This window comes from Prionailurus bengalensis, chromosome X (assembly GCF_016509475.1).
Source record: "Prionailurus bengalensis isolate Pbe53 chromosome X, Fcat_Pben_1.1_paternal_pri, whole genome shotgun sequence".
Taxonomy (NCBI): Eukaryota; Metazoa; Chordata; class Mammalia; order Carnivora; family Felidae; genus Prionailurus; species Prionailurus bengalensis.
In genome coordinates, this window is record NC_057361.1 from 66,769,805 (window position 1) to 66,791,883 (window position 22,079).

The window sequence follows — 22,079 nt, forward strand, 5'->3', positions numbered from 1 at the left end:
AAACAAACAAGCAAACATTGTACCAAGGAACTTTAAAAACCTTCCAATTGCCTTCTCAATTATATGCTCCTGATATTAGTAAGAGGGCTTCAAGAAATACGTTATCTTCTCACCAATAACGATATCTCAGAGAAAAATAAGTATAATTCAAGAGAAATAAGGGAAGTATTTAAAGGACAACTATATATACCACTCACCCAACAAAAGTCCACCAACTATACACTAAATACAGGCCCTTGAATAATAAACATTAAATATCAGGGCCTTGAGGAACTCATTTCTTTAAATTTTATGTGAAAACATAATGCTCCAAAATTGTTTATAAAATGACCTATAGCTACAATTGTCTTTACAGGGCTATAGAGGTGGAATGTAAAAACTCAACCACTTTTGGGATGATGAATAAATTCTAGAGACGGATGGCGGTAGTGTATCCAAAACAAAGTGAATATACTCAATGCCACAAAACCGTACACTTAAAAATGGTTATTAAAATAGTAAAGTTTATGTTATATTTTACCACAGTAAAAGAAAAGGTGAACTAGCATAGTAATAGAAAAGCACTGTTTATATACTGCAGAAGTGTCTTCTATATGGAGCCACAGTACATTTTTTCTGAAATGTCAGGGCAGGATTTTAGTGTTGAACTGTGTGTGTAGCAGGGGTATACTTTTTACCAACTAAATTCTGAATTATATAAAAACATATAAGCAAATAATAAAAACACTCCAAAGCTATTACATGTGTTAATTCAAAGTCCACAAACGTCCCTCTATAGTATCATATGGTTCACATTTTTTATTATGTTTCCATTAACAAACATACATTTTTTTCTCCACAAAATTGAAAAATATTATCTTTTACAACTGGATTATTTAATATTTTGGGTACTCAAAACTTTGAATTTTTACACATACCAGAACTGAAAGATGAACAAGATATCTGAACTCCAGGTCTAGATCTCTCAGTAAATTTCACTGGGCGATCTCTAAGAGAAAAGGAAGATATTTTTATTTTCCATCATGTTCATTTAACATGCAAGAATCTTTGCACACTGGTGGATATCTACAGATTTAACATCAGTATTATAAAACACACATTGGAAGTAGTCAATAAGTTCTATTCCCATCATTCAGGTTAAAAATGCATTTAAACTTCAAATATACTTTAAGATACCAGAATTATTATCATAGCTTTGCAAAGAAATTGCCAAGTAACTTACTACCACAAAGAGAAGTTCAAAGTCTTCTTATCAGAGTAATAAATGAAACAAACACTCTGCAAAAATTTTGTGTATAAGTTAAATAGTCTCTCCAACATTGGTTTCATAAAAATTCTATTCTAGAATCTCTAACATCTAATTGAAGTAGGTATAGATGTGTATATATACACACATGCACACATAGACTTACATACTTAAATAAACCAACTATTAACAACGTCTCAAGATAACAAAGAAAACGAGACATGCTTGATTTTGCACAAAACTCCTAACCCAATTCTAAACTTACCTAAACTTCATTGTTTTTACATGCCATTGCCAGAAACAGATTGTTCCATCAGCACCAGTAGAAGTGAGGTATCTGGTTGTGCCTTTAGTTGATGGACAAAACTAAAAAGAAAATTCTAATTCAAATAGAAAGCTTTCATGTTCAAACTTATTTTAAACACAGCATCTTCTAAAATTAAAATCACTTTAATAGATATACCTTAAATAAATTCAATTAAGAATTTCACATTCAAGATATCAGTTATTTAAATTTCCTAGATTAATGAATACCTTGCAAAAATTTACAATATCAAGAAATAGTAGAAAAAAGTCATCAAATTTAGGAAAAAATATATTAGCTTAAAAACAATTATTTTCAGGGGTGCCTGGATGCTTCAGTCAGTAGAGCATGCAACTCTTGATCTCAGGGCGAGTTCAAGCTCCATATTGAATGTAGAGATTACTTTAAAAAAACAAAATTTTAAAAAATAAATAAATAATTATTTTGAAATTACTGAACATCACAGTTTAAGATTATTTCATTACTTTTAATGGAGAAAATATTACAAGGTGATTACTAGTAAGCCATTAGAAGTCTACTAAGTATATACTTATATAGCAAAAAATTATGGAATTTTTATAGCTCATATGAATACGGCATCAGAAATCAATCTAAAATCAATGATTAGGAAGTTGTATCTAAATATTTTGGTCTTATCATTTTATTTTAAACTCCAACTGCAATAATGTATGATATAAATGTTGTCCTAAAAGGATGCCTGAGATACAGAAAAAAGTTGGAAATCAAACCAGGGTCTCTGCATGCCATGAGTTTTAAAAATCCCAAATACAGGGGTGCCTGGGTGGCTCAGTCGGTTAAGCGTCCGACTTCAGCTCAGGTCACGATCTCACGGTCCGTGAGTTCGAGCCCCGCATCGGGCTCTGGGCTGATGATGGCTCAGAGCCTGGAGCCTGCTTCTGATTCTGTGTCTCCCTCTCTCTCTGACCCTCCTCCCCCGTTCATGCCCTGTCTCTGTCTGTCTCAAAAATAAATAAACATTAAAAATTTTTTTTTAAAAATCCCAAATACAGATAAATCAACACCACTAAGATGAATATTAAGGATCTGAATAAATTTTGACCTCAAATCTAAAGAAAATGATCATTATAGATATTAGAATTCATTTATCTAGTTTCTTGACAGGAAACACAGAACTTCTACCAAGACTAGAGAATTTAAATCAAACAAAGATTATCAATTAATGTTATCCATTAACAGTTGATATACAGTAAAGAACCAGTACTCAGGTATCATGCCTATATTTTCCTTTCTGAGATAAAGAAGCTTGCAATTGAAAACGTAATCCACAATTTACAGCAGGAGTCTGCAAATTACAACACACATGCCAAATCCAACTTGCTGTCTGTTACTGTAAATAAAGCTTTATTGGACAAAGTCACCTTACACTGGCTATAGCTGCTTTTGGCCTGCAGAGTTAAGTAGGTGTGACAGAGACCATACGGTCTGCAAAACCTAAAATATCTACTATCAGATCCATGAATTTGCTGATCTCTGATACACGCAAATAAGACAAGTAAATATAAAAGAGTATAATTTTATTAAGTTTGAAAAAAACACTAAAACTTTTATTATCACCATTATATTTAAATACATTCATCAATCACAAAGGTGGATCTGGCCTATTAATGTTCCCTAATTGGATTGTTTTTAAATAATAAATCATGTTAGAGATTATACAAATAAGATATGTACACTTCTGAATATAAATTAATACATCATTATTAAAGTAAATTTAGTAAATATAGAGAAACAATAAAAGCTACTTATAATCCTACCACCCAGGGGCACCTGGGTGGCTCAGTCGATTAAGCGCCTGACTTCAGCTCAGGTCATGATCGCACAGTCTAAGTTTGAGCCCCGCACTGGGCTCTGTGCTGACAGCTTAGAGCCTGGAGCCTGCTTCGGATTCTGAGTCTCCCTTTCTCTGCCCCTCCCCCTGCTTGCATTCTGTCTGTCTTTCAAAATAAAATAAAGACATAATTTTTTAAAAAATAATCCCACCACCCAGAGGCAACCTCTATTAATATCATATCATTTTATATCTGTTTTGTTTAAAAAAAATCTGAAAGGAAAATACACCATGATGTTAATGGAGACAGTCAATTAGCAAAGAGTAAGTATAGTATATAGAATTCACACTAAATGGTACTGATTACTATGGAAAAAAATAAAATTAAGGGGAGATAAAGAGTGCTGGTTCAGGGAACAATTTACAATTTTAGAGTGGTAAAGTGGTTAGAGAAAGTCCCTGAGGAAGAGAAATTTACACACAAAGTGCGAAGAAAGTGAAGGAATAAGCCATGTGACTATCTAAGGAAGAGCATTCCGTTCCAGAGACATGAAACTGAGCAAAGGCAGAATTGGAGGCAGAGTGGTCTAACAAAGCAGAGTGCATAGCAGCAGCTAAAGCAGAATGAGAACAGAAAACTAGTAGAAGATGAGGTCAAAGAGAGCAAGGGGCTGAGAATGTAGGCCTTACAATGTGGGTAATTGTAAAGACTTCAACTTTAACACTGAGTTTGGAACTACTGAGGGTTCTGAGTACCAGTGATGTGATTTAACTTCCATTTTAAAATCACACAGCCTGCTATGGCAGAGGTTAGACTGGGGCAAGAAAGAGGGAAGGGAAGAAGCAGGAAGATCAGTTGGAAATGTGCTTCAATAATCTGGGTCATAGATGATAACTATTTGAAACGTAATAGAAATGATAAAGATCATGATAATTTGTCAGATTCTGGATTTATTCTGAGGGTAGAGCCAAAATTATATGCTAACAAGTTAGATATGAGATATAAAAGAGACCAAAAAAAAGTCAGGGATGACTACTCTGAGCAATTGGAAGGATAAAATAGCCATTTGTTTACTTGAAAAAAGTTTTAGGAAAAGCAGATTTAAGAAAGGAAAATAGAAGTTCAATTTTGAGTATGCTGAGTTTGAGATTCATGAAATTCATGTGATGATACAAAATGGGTAGCTGAATATACAAGTATGGAACTAAGAGAAAGGTCCCAAGATGAAAATATAAGTTTGAAAATCATCAGCCTACACATGAAATCCAAAACTACGAGACTTAATGAGATCACTAAAGGAAAGAATGTGATAGAGATCCATCAATCTTTAGGGAGCTCCTACATGTAAACAAAGTAAGATAGAAATTAGAAAATCAACCTATGAGGAAGCCAAGGAGTATCATAAACATTTTTCAATATCAGTGGCCATTTTTTTTAGTTATATGAGAGTATTTCTGAATTCCAGAAATAATCTGGCAGATACGATGGTAGGAACACAAGTAACTAATAAACTCCTAAAACAGAAGACATAAAATAATTTCAACTGATTAAAAGTTTGATATACAATTTTTAAAATCCAATATACATTAAACCTAATTCTTGCTAGCTCCTCATAAACAGGTGATATTTTATTTAAATAACACACAAAACTTGACTGACATACTTTTTAGTGACTCAAGAACAAGGAAAAGTAAATGGGAGTAATTATCTCATCCACAAAATGGTCTCCTTGACCAAAGTGTAAAACACAGTTTCAGAGGGATTCCTCTATTTTGCTTTCAACACAAAGAAGAGGACAAATTCAGCTTAGTTTTCTTAAATAAAAGTCTTTTGGGGGCTATCCAGGACTTTCACTACCAACATTTAGTAAAAACGCTCTATGAATAAGAATTTAAAAGAAGTCAATGTATTTTATGTCAAATATCAAGTTGAAATAAGAAATCACTGTAACTAAGAATAAAATTTCTTTAACATCAAACCACACACACACACACACACACAAACACACACACACAATCCGACTGACAAACATCTTGCATTAAATATTAACACAAAGTATGCCAATATTCAAGTTACAACCTGTTTATAACCTAACAGGTATTAGTGTTGCTTCCTTACGGCATTTATAAGTCTTCTCCCTTCTTCACAAATACTAGTAAGATAAATAAGATGTTTTACACTGCATTTGAAAAATCTTTTCAATGAGGTTTTAATTATCTCTGAAGGGAATAAATTTATATAAAACAGGAACTTTAAAAAAATACCAGAGCAAACTGAGAACAAACTGAGGGTTGATGGGGGGTGGGAGGGAGGAGAGGGTGGGTGATGGGTATTGAGGAGGGCACCTTTTGGGATGAGCACTGGGTGTTGTATGGAAACCAATTTGACAATAAATTTCATATATAAAATTAAAAAAAAATGAATAAGCACTAAAAAAAAATAACGAAAAAAAAAAAAAAATACCAGAGCAGAGTAGGGACAAAGCTCTTAGAGATCAATATTTTTCTGTTGCCATTCTTTATAAATATCCACACAATATAACAAAAACTGAGAGAATTCCCACCCTCATTATATATGCTAGAGATATCTTTTCATTTTTCTTACCTGTATGGAAGTAATAGAAGCTGAATGTCCCTGAAGGACTGCAACTGGTGCACAAGTTCGAAGACACCACACCCTTACAACCTTATCACAGCTGCCTGCAGCAATAAGAGTGTTTTCATAGTTAACAGCCATGTCAGAAATTTCAGCAGAGTGCCCTCGAAGTGTAGCAAGGAGACGTCCATCATCTGTTGCCCAAATTTTCACCAAACAGTCATCTGAACCCTATAGTAATACAAAAGGACAGAAGATTTACAATGTAGCGAAAATTTGCAATCCCCCACCCCAGAAAAAAAAGCCAAATGACAAAGGCAGGATTTTTATTAAATTACTTCTGAGCCTTCACTTTCTAATCTCTTTGTCCATATAATATGGATCCAGTAAGAAATAGAACTGATGTCCAAATGATGGCAATGACAAAGCACTGTCCAAACGGACAATGGCATTTGTGAAGAACTCCTCAAAACTACCAATCTTAACAACTCAAAATATTTTTAACTCACTTTTAAGGGATTTGGCATTAAATGTATCTGCATTATTTCTTTCCTTACACCTGATGGCCTTTTATCATAATTGAATATTTTCTCTATAGATACTTAAAAATTTAAGTCTACATGCATTTCTTTTTTTTAAATTAATTTATTTTTGAGACAGAGAGAGACAGAGCATGAATGGGGGAGGGGCAGAGAGAGAGGGAGACACAGAATCTGAAGCAGGCTCCAGGCTCTGAGCCATCAGCCCAGAGCCCGACGCGGGACTCAAACTCACAAACCGCGAGATCGTGACCTGAGTCAAAGTCGGACGCTTAACCGACTGAGCCACCCAGGGGCCCCAGTCTACATGCATTTCTTAGTAAATATGAGTCTTTGTTAACAATCTCTGCTGAAAATATTATGTTGCACTTCCTATTGAGAATTTCAAAAGAGCTTTAAAAATACTAAAATCAATTCTAATCTAATGTGGTAAATAAGCTATTTAGTAATTATGTTTATAAAAAGATGGCAATTGTCGTTCTCATCATGATCATCAACATCCAAATACTTAAACGATGCATTTGGAGTTATGAAATGTCAATGGAAGAGTCTTTAATGAACTCCAAGGAGTCATAATTTCTCAAATGCAAACTACTTCATTTACTGTATCATAGAAATTTAAAAAGAAAATTATGCCACTAACTACACTTCTATGTTAACTTAGTACTAAAGCAATGACACTAAACCCTTTCTTAGAAATATTAGCGTGGTACTCAAAAACACACAATATGATCTGGTTAATAAAATGCTAAGTGACAGAAGTCAGAGAAAGACAAATACAATATGATTTCACTCATACGTGGAATTTAAGAAACAGAACAAATGAGCAAAGGGTAAAAAAGAGAGAGGGAGGCAAAACAGGAAAAAGACTCAACTATGGAGAACAAACTGATGATTAATAGAGGGAAGGCCAGTTGGGGGAATAGGTAAAATAGGTAATGGGAATTAAGGAGAACACTTGTGGTGATGAATGCCATGTATTATATGGAAGTGTCGAACCCAAAACTAGTATTACACTGTATGTTAACTAACTGAAATTTAAATAAAAGCTTAAAAAAAATTTAAAAAATAATTAGTACTAAAACAAAAGAAAGATATACACAATAACTAATCTTGGCTACTGTGTAGTACAATTATTCAACTATATGAATGATGTAATCATTTTAATTAAGCAGAATGGACACCAACTACACTAAGTGACAAATGGAAAATGCATTTTAATAAATGTTTGCTAAAATGAAAGGAAATGAAACTGAGTAGATAAAATTGTTTCACATAAATTAACCATCTCTATGTATATAAGGCCTTAAGATTTCATTGTTTTTAATTACATTTCCCAAAACATAGAGGACATAATTAGTTTACTCATTATTTAAATAGAATGAGAAAAGACTTTCAATTTCTATTCATCTTTTCCTGCATTCATGTGTCTAAGAAGGATGAATTGCTTACAAGTATAATTCAGTGCCATGAAGCCTACCTTTAATTGTTGTAAATCTCTATTATGCTTTAGTATCATAAATTTTAAACTCACTGTAAAAATTCTTCTCCCACTTCGGTCAAATGCTACACAGTAGACAGATGACAAGTGCCCCAGAATTCTCTTATGCATCTTAATGTGCTGGTAAGCAGATGAAGGGAAAATATGGCTGAAGCGACTGCATCCAGTTAATTGCCTGGCAGAGGTGATATTCACTGAAAAACATAAAATAGGAGACTCCTTCTTAAAATCTAAAAGCGAAACCTACATCATGAAGTCAAATCATAAAAATTAAGATGAGGTAAAACAGGGTATATACACCACAGCCATTTTACCCTGTGAGAAGTCTAAATTCCATTACACATTTCATGATTTTATGAACTCAAGTTTACTAACACAAAGCACTAATAATACTCTTCTTTTAAATCCCACAAGTCTGATTTTCTGTTTGCCGTACTCATTTCCCAGGTACATTCTTGTTTTGCCTTTCTTGGTAAACTACAGTCAAAGACACTGTCACTCTAAGTATATGGGTAAATCTTACTATAACATGAAGGAATTTTATAGTAAAGACTATATTTGGTTAAGTAAAATACACCTTAAAAATTACATAGGGAGGGGCACCTGGGTGGCTCAGTCGGTTAAGCATCTGACTTCAGCTCAGGTCATGATCTCACAGTCATGAGTTCGAGCCCCGCATCAGGCTCTGTGCTGACAGCTCAGAGCCTGGAGCCTGCTTCTGATTCTGTGTCTCCCTCTGTCTCTGCCTTTCCCCTGCTCATGTTCTGTCTCTCTCTGTCTCAAAAATAAATAAAAACATTAATTTCTTTTTTTAAATAACATAGAGAATTTTATTAACTCCTGTCCTACCTCCTCAAATCCATTCACTCCATATGAAGCTGTCTCTAATATTTCAACAGTAATAGATTTATACAGTGAAAAAAGAAAGGAAGCTATAACACATTAAGTTTTCAGTAACTAACAATCTTTCCTAGGTTTCTCTATAGGTTCTCCAATTTTAGGCTCTCCCACTAGTTACCAATGAATTTTTGAAACTGCATCTCCTATAAGGTCAACTTACAACTGGCTTTTTGTTTGCCTTATTATTTATTTTCTTAAAAAACAAACAGAAGAAAGCATAAATCTGTCCAATTCTCCTCCAATTCCACCTAGATTCTTCTCACTTACCTAAAATGGAGATCTTAACCTCCATGTAAGGATTTACAAGCACCCACTTGCTCTGTGAAATTCCTCCAGTATTCCCTTATACACTGAGAATATTTAACATCCCATACATTATATTTTAATCAAATCATAAGATCTTCATAAGTGGAAAGCCACATTGAGGCAAGGTGACATTTCACCCTAGTGCATAAATAATATAGTACAAATGATAATAGCTTAATTTTGAAGCCAAGGCAAAATTAAGGCAAGAATGGATCTGTAGCTAGATTAATACAGTTAGAACCATGCCACCCCCCCATACACACAAAATGAAACCTTTCCATATCCCAGTTTTAAAGAGCAATGGAGTCTTTTCTTAGGCAAAGGTAGATCTGCTGGCCATTTTAAACTGACAAAATGACAAAAAAACGAATGATGAATAGCAAAACCAATGAAACTTTGAATGTAAACCATAAGAACATAATAAAGATCTGAGTATTTATATAACACAGTGAGATGTTAAGTAAATAATGGTAGAAAACTTGTAAGCAACACTACCAGCTAAGAGGATTTCTTTTTGGCAGCTGCTCCCCACCCCAACCTCTAGAAATTTTCACAACTCTAAGATGGAAAGAGAAGACACCATAACTTTGGGACTTAGTAATCTTCCTTCTCCAATCAAACATTTCTTACTGCTTAGTTCCCTGAAACAATCAATCATCACTTCTGCTTTGCTTTTTTCTATCCATACTTTGCAAGTAGATAGAAGAAAAGTTGTGTTACTTAAGGCAGGGTTTCTCAGCCTTAGAAATAATGGCACTTTGGGCCTGATAACTCTTCAGTGTACGGGGCTGTTTATTAAAGAGTATTTAGCAGCATCCCTGGACTCTACCCACTAGATGTTCATAAAAACCACCATGAAGCCGTGACATGGAAAAATATCTCCAGACATTGCCAAATGTCTCCTGGTGGTAATAAACAAAAACAAAACTAAAAAAAAAAAATGCCCCCAGTTAGAAACCACTGCTTAAAGGATAAAAACAAAAAACAACATCAATAGGAAGAAAAATAATCAGAAGAGCAACTCTGAGAAGAAAAGCAGAGACATAAAGAAAACAAATAACGACAGAGAGAGGTAATAGCTACCAGAAATCCAGTCATTCATCTAACAAATATCTGACTTTTTCGAAGGCCAAAGGAACACAACTAAGCATATAAACAAAATATTTTTTTAAATATTTATTTATTTTTTGGGAGAGCACAAGTGGGAAGGGTCAGAGAGAGGGGGACAGAGGATGGAAAGCAAACTCTGTGTTGATAGCAGGGAGCCGGATTTGGGACTCAAAACTCAGGAGATCATGACCTGAGCCAAAGTCAGAAGCTCAACCAACTCAGTCACCCAGGTGCCCAATATTCTTCACCCCAAAGAGACCCCATTAATATTCTCAGGCCAAAACTGTTAAATCAGGAACAATGACTAAAAACTTCATGCATTTTTATAGTTTATACAAATTAGCTTTTACTTTTTAAGACTCCTTTAGAAAAAAACCTAATAATTCGTTAAAAAGAAAAATGGAAAATATTTGCAACATATATGACATAATCTTAATATTTTAAAACACATATTAATCTAACCATCTATAAGAACACCACTAAGATCTAATAGATTAGTGGATAAAGAAAATTAACAGATAAGTCACAATATAGGAAATACAAACAAAGGAAGTCACAAAAACATTTAACTATTTTGCCAACTATCAAAAGAAATTTAAATGAGAATGATGAAATACAATACTATACCTAATAAATTAGCATTTTAAAAATTCTAAAACTTAATGCCAGCAATTACTACCTGAAACTGGTGTACACCTACATTTCTAGATGCACCATAAAGTGACATGATCCATTTGGAAAATAATTTTGGCAATATACTTCAAGAGGCATGAGAATATACACACCCACTGCTCAACCCCTGAGAATCTATTTTAGTGACATAACTGTTTAGCAAAAATGGGTTACATGTACAAAATGCTTTCATAATACCAAAGAATGATAAATAACCTAAATCCAACAACAGGGGAACGGTAAATTAAGTTACAGAATATGTGATGGACTTTTCTATAGGAATTAATTAAAATACAAATATTATAGCACTGTGGAAAAACTTAGTAACTACAAAGCAAAAAACATAAAATACAACCTTGCAAGTATACTATGATTTAAATTATGGAAAAAATGCATACATATATAATAAAGACTAAGAAGAAACAAGAGAAATGGAACCAACTGCTTTGTGATCAAAGTATAGGCAATTTTTTTTAAATTTCACTTAATACATTTTTATCTTAAATACAATTTTTCTATTAGGTTCTTCTTAGTTATCACTAATAGCTATTCAAAAAAATTCTAATATAAGGTACGTTGAATATCTGACAGAAGCAGCATCAAATATTCCTTCTTTCTGATCTCAGGGATTTTTTGTTTTTCACCTAGCACCTGAAATGGTAACATTCATACCTTTTTTTCAGTCATTTGATATCAACAGGCCTCAGGCTCTATACATTAAGGAGTCCTGTCAACACTCTTTTGCATGCATTGTCCATTTAGCCACTATTTTTCAGTATTACTGCTTTTTGCTTTTCTTATCTATTTACAGAGTACTTTATCAGGAACATTTTTGTCAATTGTTAATAGCTGATACCTGGCTATAAAGATACAATTGAGTTCACTTTTGACCAACCCTTGAGTATTCTACCAGAAAGAAGTAGATCTCACTCTTCTAGCATGAATGTTACATAGCTCTTTTAAGGGAGGGAAATACTCAAAGTCATTATTCTTTTTCTCAAAAGTGACAATAAAATAGACACATACACAAACACAATTATCACTGTGATGTATCTGAATGTCTCTATCAAACGTACTACTTGAGTGAATTACTTTTCTATTTTAAGTATAATGCAAGTTGGAAGATGAACAATTTAAATTTCTTTCACCTTAAAGTAAAATGAGGTATTCATGAGAAACCTACAAATAAATAAAAAATTCCCACAATCCTATGCCAAAATATCCACTATAATGCCATTATTGCATTCTCACTATTAAGCCTTCTAAAATCTATAGTACTTCAAAGGCATGTAAATAAGTTTTAGTATCTACAACTAATTACCTTGATTAATTACTTAAGTTTTCAAAAACACTATAAAGGTTATGTTATTTCAGCCTCTATTTACTAAGGAATTTAGCTCCATATAGTCACAAAAGTGAAATGGCAAAAACAATAGTTGCAACTGGGCGAGCAATCAACATAATTTTAGTCAAAACAAAATTCCTGCTTTTCCATCAACAGTTGTTAAGGATTTGGCAACTTTAGAGAAATAATACCCTATGCTATAGTTGTGACTCCTTTCTATCTAGGGACCTGGCATAGTTATGGTCAGGTCCAAACAATCAACTATAGAGCATTTTCTCTTGAGCAGTGATGTGAACATGCCAACTTTGTCTTGAAATATTTTAAGAAGCATCCTTTTCAGACAAAAATCCTTGATGCCACATTTCTTTGTATTGACAAACTCAACTAGTAGATAAATTAGTCAAATGTGTATATGTATAAAATGTATTTAAGGGGTGCCTGGGTGGCGCAGTCGGTTAAGCGTCTGACTTCAGCCAGGTCACGATCTCGCGGTCCGTGAGATGGCTCTGATGGCTCAGAGCCTGGAGCCTGTTTCCGATTCTGTGTCTCCCTCTCTCTCTCTGCCCCTCCCTCGTTCATGCTCTGTCTCTCTCTCTGTCCCAAAAATAAATAAACGTTGAAAAAAAATTAAAAAAAAATGTATTTAAATATAAAATAATCTATTCAGAATCCATCATGTTTGTTTTTTTCTTTAAAATTTTGTAAGATAGACATCTAAATGTTCTCTACCAAGAGATAAGATATATGAACTAACTCAGTGACAGAGCAAAATGCTCTTGAAGATTCAAGTAAAAACAGGATAAAACTGTATTTTATAAATTTATTAAGTCATAGAGATCAGTGAACAGCTATTAATGGAATAATTGTTTTTTCATTAAAAACCTATGTTTGTTGACCACCTACTATGAGCTAAGCACTATGACAGACACTGGAAATACACCTTATAAACAAATCAAACAAGATCCTCATCCTCATGGAATTTACATTCCACTGAACAAAGCTTTCATTATTCATTTGCCCAATTTCATGAGTGAATAAGATACTTTAATGAGGAAAATTATCTAAATTATTAAATTTATAAGGTATAATATATATTATATAACATATAATATATATTAAAAATATATACAGCTTTAGAAATGTATTTTTCTAATAAGCTCTACAAGTGATGCTGATACTATGTCAAGTTTGGGAACTACTAATTCTAGTCAATCTCCCTCCTCCCAAAATTATCTTTTCTATAACATTATCTGGCAGATGGCCATTTAGTCTCTGCCTAAACACTTCTGGTAAAGAGAAGATTATTATTTCTTAATATAATGGCCAATTCATATGTTAAGCTACTCTAATTTTGGGGAGACTCTACCTTTAATTGAACTCAATCTCTTTCCCTGTAACTTCTACAATCATACAGCCTCTGCCCTTGGGAGCTACACTGGGGGGAAAAAAAAAAAGAAACAGTCAAATCCCTTTGTCACATGGTAACCCATGAAATATTTTTAAATAGCTGTTACCTGGGGTGCCTGGGTGGCTCAGTCAGTTAAGCATTTGATTCTTGGTTTCAGCTCAGGTCATGATCTCATGGTTCGTGGGTTTGAGCTCCACATCAGGCTCTGCACTGACAGTGTGCAGCCTGTTTGGGATTCTCTCTCATTCTCTCTCATTCTCTCTCTCTCTCTCTCTCTCTCTCTCTCTCTCTCTCTCTCCCCCCATCCCCTGCTCATGCTGTCTCTCTCAAAATAAATAAAATTAAAAAAAAAAAAAACTTAAAAAAAAAAAGAAAGTAGCTATCACTTGTGCCTTAAATCTTCTCTCAATATATGAGGTTCCTTCTACATTACTCACAGCCATAGTTTACAAACACCTGTCTTTCCTATCATCCCCTATGGAAAAACACTCTTTCACCCTAAACACTACTGTGGTTGCTTTTTTCTATGATGTCTCTAGTTCATCAATGTCTCAGCCTCTTAAAATAACAAGAATTCTGTAGAATATTCCAGTGGTTTAATCAGCACAGAGTGGATTACTTCCAACCACATTTCTATGAATGCAATTTAGGATTGCAAAGACTACCTCAGTTTTCTAAAACAGCTGCTTTATACATCTTTTGGTTAAAGAGGAAATAAAGCTAGTTTGACATTCTTTTTTAATAAGCATTAAGTTCTTAGTGATCACCTCTTTCTTTTCTAAGAGTACACAAACCACTTGTTCAATAATCTGTCTAAAATTTTGCCTAGGGTTAAATTCACCAATCTATAATTCCTAGAATGTATCATTTTTTCCCCTTTGATATATTTGTCCATTGTGTCATTTCCATTTCTCCTGTCCACTCTGATTTCAAGCAAATACCTGCCAGGGAAAATTATTTCAGTATACCAGGATTTAATTAATTTAGGCTTCTTAAAGCAGATAGGTACTCATATATCTTGGGTTTTCTTTTCTTTAACCATGCTCGATCTACCCTTTTTTACAGTTTAGAGATCACTCTCTTTGATAATGGAAAATATGGTTATCCCCAGCTCTTACATTTTACCTATCAATGCATACCATCTATTCCCTTTTGATAAATTTATAGATTCTTTCTCTAAATGCTAATTGGGACTTTAAAGGTGTTTTGGAGTAATCCTATATAGGTTGAACTGAAAGAAATTGTTGATAATTGACTATTTTCTATATAAAAAATAGTGATTTTAAATTTAGGCTCAATATAATAGCTATAATGGAAGTGGTGGGATTGGCAGACATCAAGGATTAGTCTGATCTAGGTATCCTGCTTCTTTACTTCTCCAGTAGGAAAGCATCATCAATATTGTCAGGTCTATAGTATAATCCCTTATCCATTTATCACTACTTTTATCTGTACTCATTGTTTCTCACAGTATAGCCACATTTATACCATTTCAAGTTTGTATCTCTTGACGTAAAAGTTTCTAGTTCACTTTGTTGCATTGTAAGTAATATTTATAAATATTCTACCCAACCTAATGTTTTCTCTTGTGAATTACTGGTCACTTCCTCCTTTGTGGATGTTTTCCCTATGTTATAGCCACTGTATTTCATCATATATTTTTTTTTAAACTTGGTATTTTTATGAGTGTCCCTAACAAAAATAAAAATTAACTTAATTCAGTTTAATTTCATTTACTTCCTCAACATCAATTAGAAGTGCCAGTGAACAGTAAAAGGGAGAGAATATGAAGTCACAGTCATCACATAAGCCTCAAATTTTATCAAGAACATATTAAAGAATTAATTAAAACCAAATAAAATTCATATAAAGGTTCTCCTGAAATTGGTCATTTTTTCTACTAATATTTTAAATGCTGTCTCTGTCTTTCTCAAAGCAAATAAAATTTTAAAAAGACTTTAAAAAATAAGAAAATAAAACTAAAATATAAAATGTAAATAAAAAATAAAATAGCTATCACTTGTGCCTTAAATCTTGTGCCTTTAGGGGGGCACCTGGGTGGCTCAGTGGGTTAAGCGTGTGACTTCGGCTCAGGCCATGATCTCGCAGTTCGTGAGTTCGAGCCCTGTGTCGGGCTCTGTGCTGACAGCTCAGAGCCTGGAGCCTGCTTCGGATTCTGTGTCTCCCTCTCCTTCTGCCCCTCCCCTGTTCATGCTCTGTCTCCCTCTGTCTCTCAATAATAAATAAACATTAAAAAAAATTAAATCTTGTGCCTTTAGAAATTAAGAATACTGAATGTTCTTTGAAAAAAGCACAGTAAAATGTCATAATTTGAAGTATATGATATTCTAGTATATAGTGGATATTAAAACATCATTTCACATATTCAAATTCTATTTCTTTCACAATTATAATATGTAATACTATAACCCAAATTAATAGAGTTTGAACCAGAATGACTTTTTTCATGTATTCCTCAGTAACAGCTTTGCCATCCTAATTCTGCGGCATCCTGAATTAATTATAAGGACATGCTTCCTATGTTAATCAATACTTCATTGTTCTCCACATTCGACATCCATCCTGTAATTTTATAGGAAAAAACAACAGCCAAAAACTTGTTAAAATCCTGAGTGTGTCCATTTTAGAACATTTGTTGCATGTGGCACAAAATATACTATTTATATTATCTTGACTTAAAAGCTTTGTGCTAGAATCTCACATATTAAATGGTAATGAAAAACCCTAAAAAGCAATACAGGACACAATAACAAGAACATTTAATAACAATAAATGAAAATCAAGGATTTATTACAGGGTTGTTATACTAAGAAAACTTTGTGAGTACATGGGCTTTTTCCTACAATGGTCAAGAACACAAGATAACAAGAGAAGAGTCTCTTATCCTAAATTCAGTCAATCATATCAAAACACCTAGGTCAGTAAGCAAGAAGAAATAGAAGGATCACTGCAAATGCATACCTTCAGTGAAAAACACCTCAAACCACATTCTCTTCTATCAACTCCATATATGAAAAACAGAACATTAGACCAAAAAAGATCAGGAAGCCTATGCTGAAACATACTAAAAGAATTATATAACAAGTAGGACAAATTGTAAAGTAATAAATAATTTAAAATCTGAGAAAGTGGAAAAGTAGTAATAAAGTATAAAATATTTATTTTACACTAAATTTAAGGTTTTATATTTTATATACTTCATAAAGGAAATTTTACTTAGATTTCTAAATTATTTCAAACGATCTATTTTATCACATAATCTATTCAAAAATGATTCCATTTTAGAAATAAAATGAGTGTTTCCTACAGAATCTCATTTTACACGTGCTTTATTGCTAGGACACAACTGTCAATAGCAAAATCCAAATTTAAAATGCATTAAGGGAGTGAGAGGAATTAAGATGGAAGAGAAGTCGGAGGACCCTGGGCTTTCCTCGTCCCTCAAACATACTGAGGTCAGATCACTTGGAACACCCAGGAAATAGATCTGCAGTGTGGCAGAAGGATCTCCACAATTGGAGGGAGACAGCTTGGCAGGTGCAATGTGCATGGGAATTGGGGGAGACAGACAGTGTGGCAGAGGGGAGACAACTCTTTCCGTGGAAAGACAGAAAGAAAGAGGGGTTGAGAAAGTTCAGCACTGAGTTAGCACAAGATGAAAGCCTCTCTAGACCATGGACTGGAGAGCAAGAATTACTGAGTGTCCCAGTTTTTTTTCTTCCAAACAGCATTTGGAGCTCAAACTCTGAGGTTGTAGAAGTGCATGACAATCTCCAGAGTGGAGCTGTGGCATGTGCTTCTGGGGAGGAGGGAGCTGACCACAGAGTGCACAGGGTGGTGTAGAGATCTCCAAGACACGTTGGGAGAGAACATTCACTTCCTGGAGATTGTTTGGAAGAGGGTTTACTGCCTCCCCAAGGAAAAAGGACCCTGAAGGTGCCACCCAAAGGCCTTTCATCAGCAGGGTGGAGAGGCTCTATTCCAGAGGACAAGACCAATCTGAATGGTGCCAGGTCCTTTAAGAATCCCAGCCAAGCGCCAAAGAAAAAACACAGGAGAACTATGGCACAGGGTGAGCTGACTGCTCTTGCTATTCTTTGAGAGCTGCCTGAACAGTGTGGGCTGTGAGGTACCATGTCTGGGGACAAAAGATTTGGGTAGCTCCATTTTCTCCCAACACCAAGGTGGGACTTCAGAAAGCAACACAGAGGCCCCCAGGGGAGGCAGACACACTTACACCAAACCCCACCATCCCATGCCTGGCAACTGTCTGTTTACTGGCACAAGAATGACTCTGAGCCAACACAGTGGACTTCTCTCTCTCAAAAGACCAGCACACCCAGCACCCCCCATGTACCAAGAGCACTGAAAATCAAATGCTTCAAAACAACACCTGCAGTTCTTTTTACTCGTTTACTTTCTTCTTTTTTCACTTGTAATCAGGCTCATAGTTTCTTCTTGGTTTTTTCATTTCCTTTTCTCATTTTTTTGAATCAGTCATTTTTATTCTTTTCTTTTTCCTTCTCTTTTTTCTTTTCTTCTTTTTTCTCTTATTTTTCTTTTCATTTTCATTGGAATCATCCTAGAGTTTTTTGATTCTCTGGGGGGGATTTTGTTCCCTTTTCTTTTCTCTTTTTATTAGGATCAGGCTTTTCCCAACTCCTTTTTTTCCAGGATTACCTTAACAAACAAATCAAAGCACACTTAGTTAAAGGTCCAAACACACCACTGCAAGCAAGGATGAGCTCTGCAGAGGACTAACCAGTGAGAAAGAGCAGCCAAAATGCAACAGCAGAGTGCACAAAGCATACATCAGAAACACTTCCTGAAAGGCCAGGACCTAGACAGTGTATGACCCCTTTTTGATATAGCAGTACACTCAGGTGATGGAAACACAAAAAGCTTTTAAAATATGCAAACAACAAAAACTTACTCAAAATGAAAAGATGAAGGAATTCTTCCCAAAAGAAGGGTCAAGAAGAAATCACAGCCAGGGACTTGCTCAAAATAGATATAAGCAATATATCTGAACAATAATTTAAAACAACAATCATAAGACTATTAGGTGGGCTTGAAAAAAAAGCATAGAAGACACCAGAGAAATCCTGCTGCAGAGATGAAAGACCTCAGAACTAGTCAGAATGAATTTAAAAATACTATAACTGAGATGAAAAACAAACTGGAAACAGTGACAATGAGGACTGAAGAAGCAAAGGAGCGTATAGGTGATACAGAAGATAAAATTTGTAAAACAATGAAGGTGAAATAAATAGGGACATAAATTATTAGATCATAATGGGAGGCTTGGGGAAGCAAGTGATTCCATGAAACAAAACAATATCTGTATCAAAGGAGGCCCAGAAGAAGAAAAGCTTGAAAAAGGGGAAGAAGGTTTATTTGAACAAATTATAGATGAGAACGTCCCTGATCTGGGGAAGCAAACAAGCATTCAAGTCCAAGGGGCACAGAAAACTACCCTCAAAACCAACAAAAACAGGTAAACACCATGATATATCACAGTAAAACTTGTAAAACATGAAGATAAAGAGAGAATTCTGAAAGTAGCTAGGGACAAAAGGGCCTTAACCTACAAGGGTAGACACATGTTAGCAGCACACCTGTCCACTGAAACTTGGCAGGCCAGAAAGGAGTGGCAGGAAATATTCCATGTGCTGAATGGGAAACATATGCAGCCAAGAATTATTTATCCAGCAAGGTTGTCATTAAGAATAGAAGGAAAGATAAAGAGTTTCCCAAACAAAAACTAAAGGAGTTTGTCACCACATAACCATCCCTGCAAGAAATATTAAGGGGGATTATCTGAGTGGAGGAAAAAAAAGAAGATCAAAGCGATAAAGACAACAAAGCACCAGAGAACATAACCAGAAACACCAACACTACATATAATGTAATGGCACTAAATACATACCTTTCAATAACCACTCTGAAGGTAAATGGACTAAATGCTCCAATGAAAAGGCACAAGATATCAGAATGAATAAAAAAAATAAAGATCCATCTACATGCTGCCTATAAGAGACTCATTAGACCTTAAAATATCTGCAGATTGAAAGTGAGGGGATAGAGAACCATCTATCATGCTAATAGAAATCAAAAGAAAGTAGGAGAAGCTATACTTATAACAGACAAACTAGATTTTAAAACAAAAACCTTAACAAGAGATGAAAAAAGGCATTATATCATAATTAAGGGGTCCATCCACCAAGATCTAACAATTATAAATATTTAGGCCCCCAACTTGGAACCCCCAAATATATACATCAAATAATAACAAAAAGAAAGATGGGACACCTGAGTGGCTCAGTTGGTTAAGTGTCCAACTTCAGCTCAGGTCATGATCTCACGGTTCACAAGTTCAAGCCCTGCATCGGGCTCTGTACTGACAGCTCAGAGCCTGGAGCCTGCTTCAGATTATGTGTCTCCCTCTCTCTCTGCCCCTCCCCTGCTTGTACTCTGTGTCTTTCTCTATCAAAAATAAATAAAATATTAGAAAGAAACTCACTGATAATAATACCATAAGAGTAGGAGACTTTAATATCCCACTGACAACAATGGACAGATCATCTAAGCAGAAACTCAATAAGAAACAATGGCTCTGAATGACATATAACACACTGGACTACATGGACTTAACAGACATATTCAGAGCATTCATTCCAAAGCAGCAGAATACACATTTCTCTCCAGTGCACATGGAACACTATCCAAAACAGATCACATACTGGGTCACAAATCAGCCCTCAATAGGTACAAACAGATCGAGATGATACCATGCATATTTTCAGATCACAATACTATAAATCTTGAAATCAACAACAAGAAAACATTTGGAAAGCTCTCAAATACATAGAAGTTAAAGAACATCCTACTAAAGAATGAATGGGCTAACCAGGAAATTAAAGAAGAAATAAAAAATGCATGTAAGCAAATGAAAATGAAGACATGACAGTCCAAACCCTTTGGGATGCAGCAAAGGCAATTCTGAGAGAAAAGTACATTGCAATTCAAGCCTATCTCAAGAAGAAAGAAAGGTGGCAAATACACAACTTAACCTTACACCTAAAAGAGCTAGAAAAAAGGAGCAAATAAAGCCTAACACCAGCAGAAGAAGGAATAAATGATATAGAAACAAACAACAACAACAACAAAACAATAAAAAACAGCAGAACAATGAAACTAAATGTTGGTTCTTTTAAAGAATAAACAAAATTGATAATCCCCTACCCAGACTTATCAAAAGAGAGAGGACCCAAATAGGTAAAATCACGAATGAAATAGGAGGAATACCAAACAACACAGAACTACAAACAATTTTAACACAATACTATGAAAAATTATATGCCAACAAACTGGGCAATCTGGAAGCAATGGACAAATTCCTAGACACTCACACACTGCCAAAACTGAAACAGGAAGAAATAGAAAATTTCAACAGGCCCATAACTAGCAAAGTAATTAAATAAAAAGCTATCAAAAACAGGACAACAAACAGGACTACCGGGCCAGATGACATCCCAGGGGAACTCTACCAGACATTTAAAGAAGAATTAATACTACTTTTCTCATACTGTTCCAAAAAATAGAAATGGAAGGAAAGCTTCCAATATCATTCTATGAATCCAAAATTACCTTGATTCAAAAACCAAAGACCCCAATAAAAAGGAGAAGTGAAGGCCAAAATCCCTGAAGAACCTGGATGTAAAAATCCTCAACAAGATACTACCTATCAAATTCTATAATATATTAAAATAATTATTTATGATGATCAAGTGGGATTTATTCCTGGGCTGCAGGGCTGGTTCAATAATCACAAATCAATCAGTATGATAAACCACATTAATAAAATAAAGGATAATAACCATATGATCCTCTCAATCAATGTAGAAAAAGTATTTGACAAAATACAGCATGCTTTCTTGATAAAACCTTTCAAGAAAGTAGGGAGAGAAGGAACATACCTCAACAACATAAAGCCCATATCTGAAAGGCCCACAGCTAACATCATCTTCAAATTGGAAAAAGTGGAATTTTCCCCCTAAGGTCAGGAACACAGAAGGGATGTGGACTATCACCACTGTTGTTCAACAAAGTCCCGGAAGTCCTAGTGTCAGCAAACAGAAAACAAAAAGAAATAAAAGGCATCCAAACTGGCAAAGGAGAACTCAAACTTTCACTCTTTGCAGATGACATGATAGTCTACATGGAAAACCCAAAAGACTCCACCAAGAAACTGCTAAAACTGATGCATGATTTCAGCAAAGTCACAGGATAAAAAATCAACCGGTGGAAATTGGCTGCAT

At 34.6% G+C, this 22,079-nt stretch overlaps 1 protein-coding gene across 3 annotated transcripts in view; it reads right to left on the bottom strand.

The window, feature by feature from the left end:
- BRWD3 (bromodomain and WD repeat domain containing 3) overlaps window positions 1-22,079 on the bottom strand; it is a 234,360-nt gene that overhangs the window by 158,385 nt on the left and 53,896 nt on the right. For all 3 annotated transcript variants that reach the window (XM_043570815.1, XM_043570814.1, XM_043570816.1), the window contains exons 7-10: window positions 8,030-8,190; window positions 5,966-6,187; window positions 1,512-1,612; window positions 918-988 (exon numbers count right to left, since the gene is read on the bottom strand). In XM_043570815.1, coding sequence (XP_043426750.1) covers window positions 918-988; window positions 1,512-1,612; window positions 5,966-6,187; window positions 8,030-8,190 — 555 coding nt within the window. The remainder of the gene's footprint in view (window positions 1-917; window positions 989-1,511; window positions 1,613-5,965; window positions 6,188-8,029; window positions 8,191-22,079) is intronic.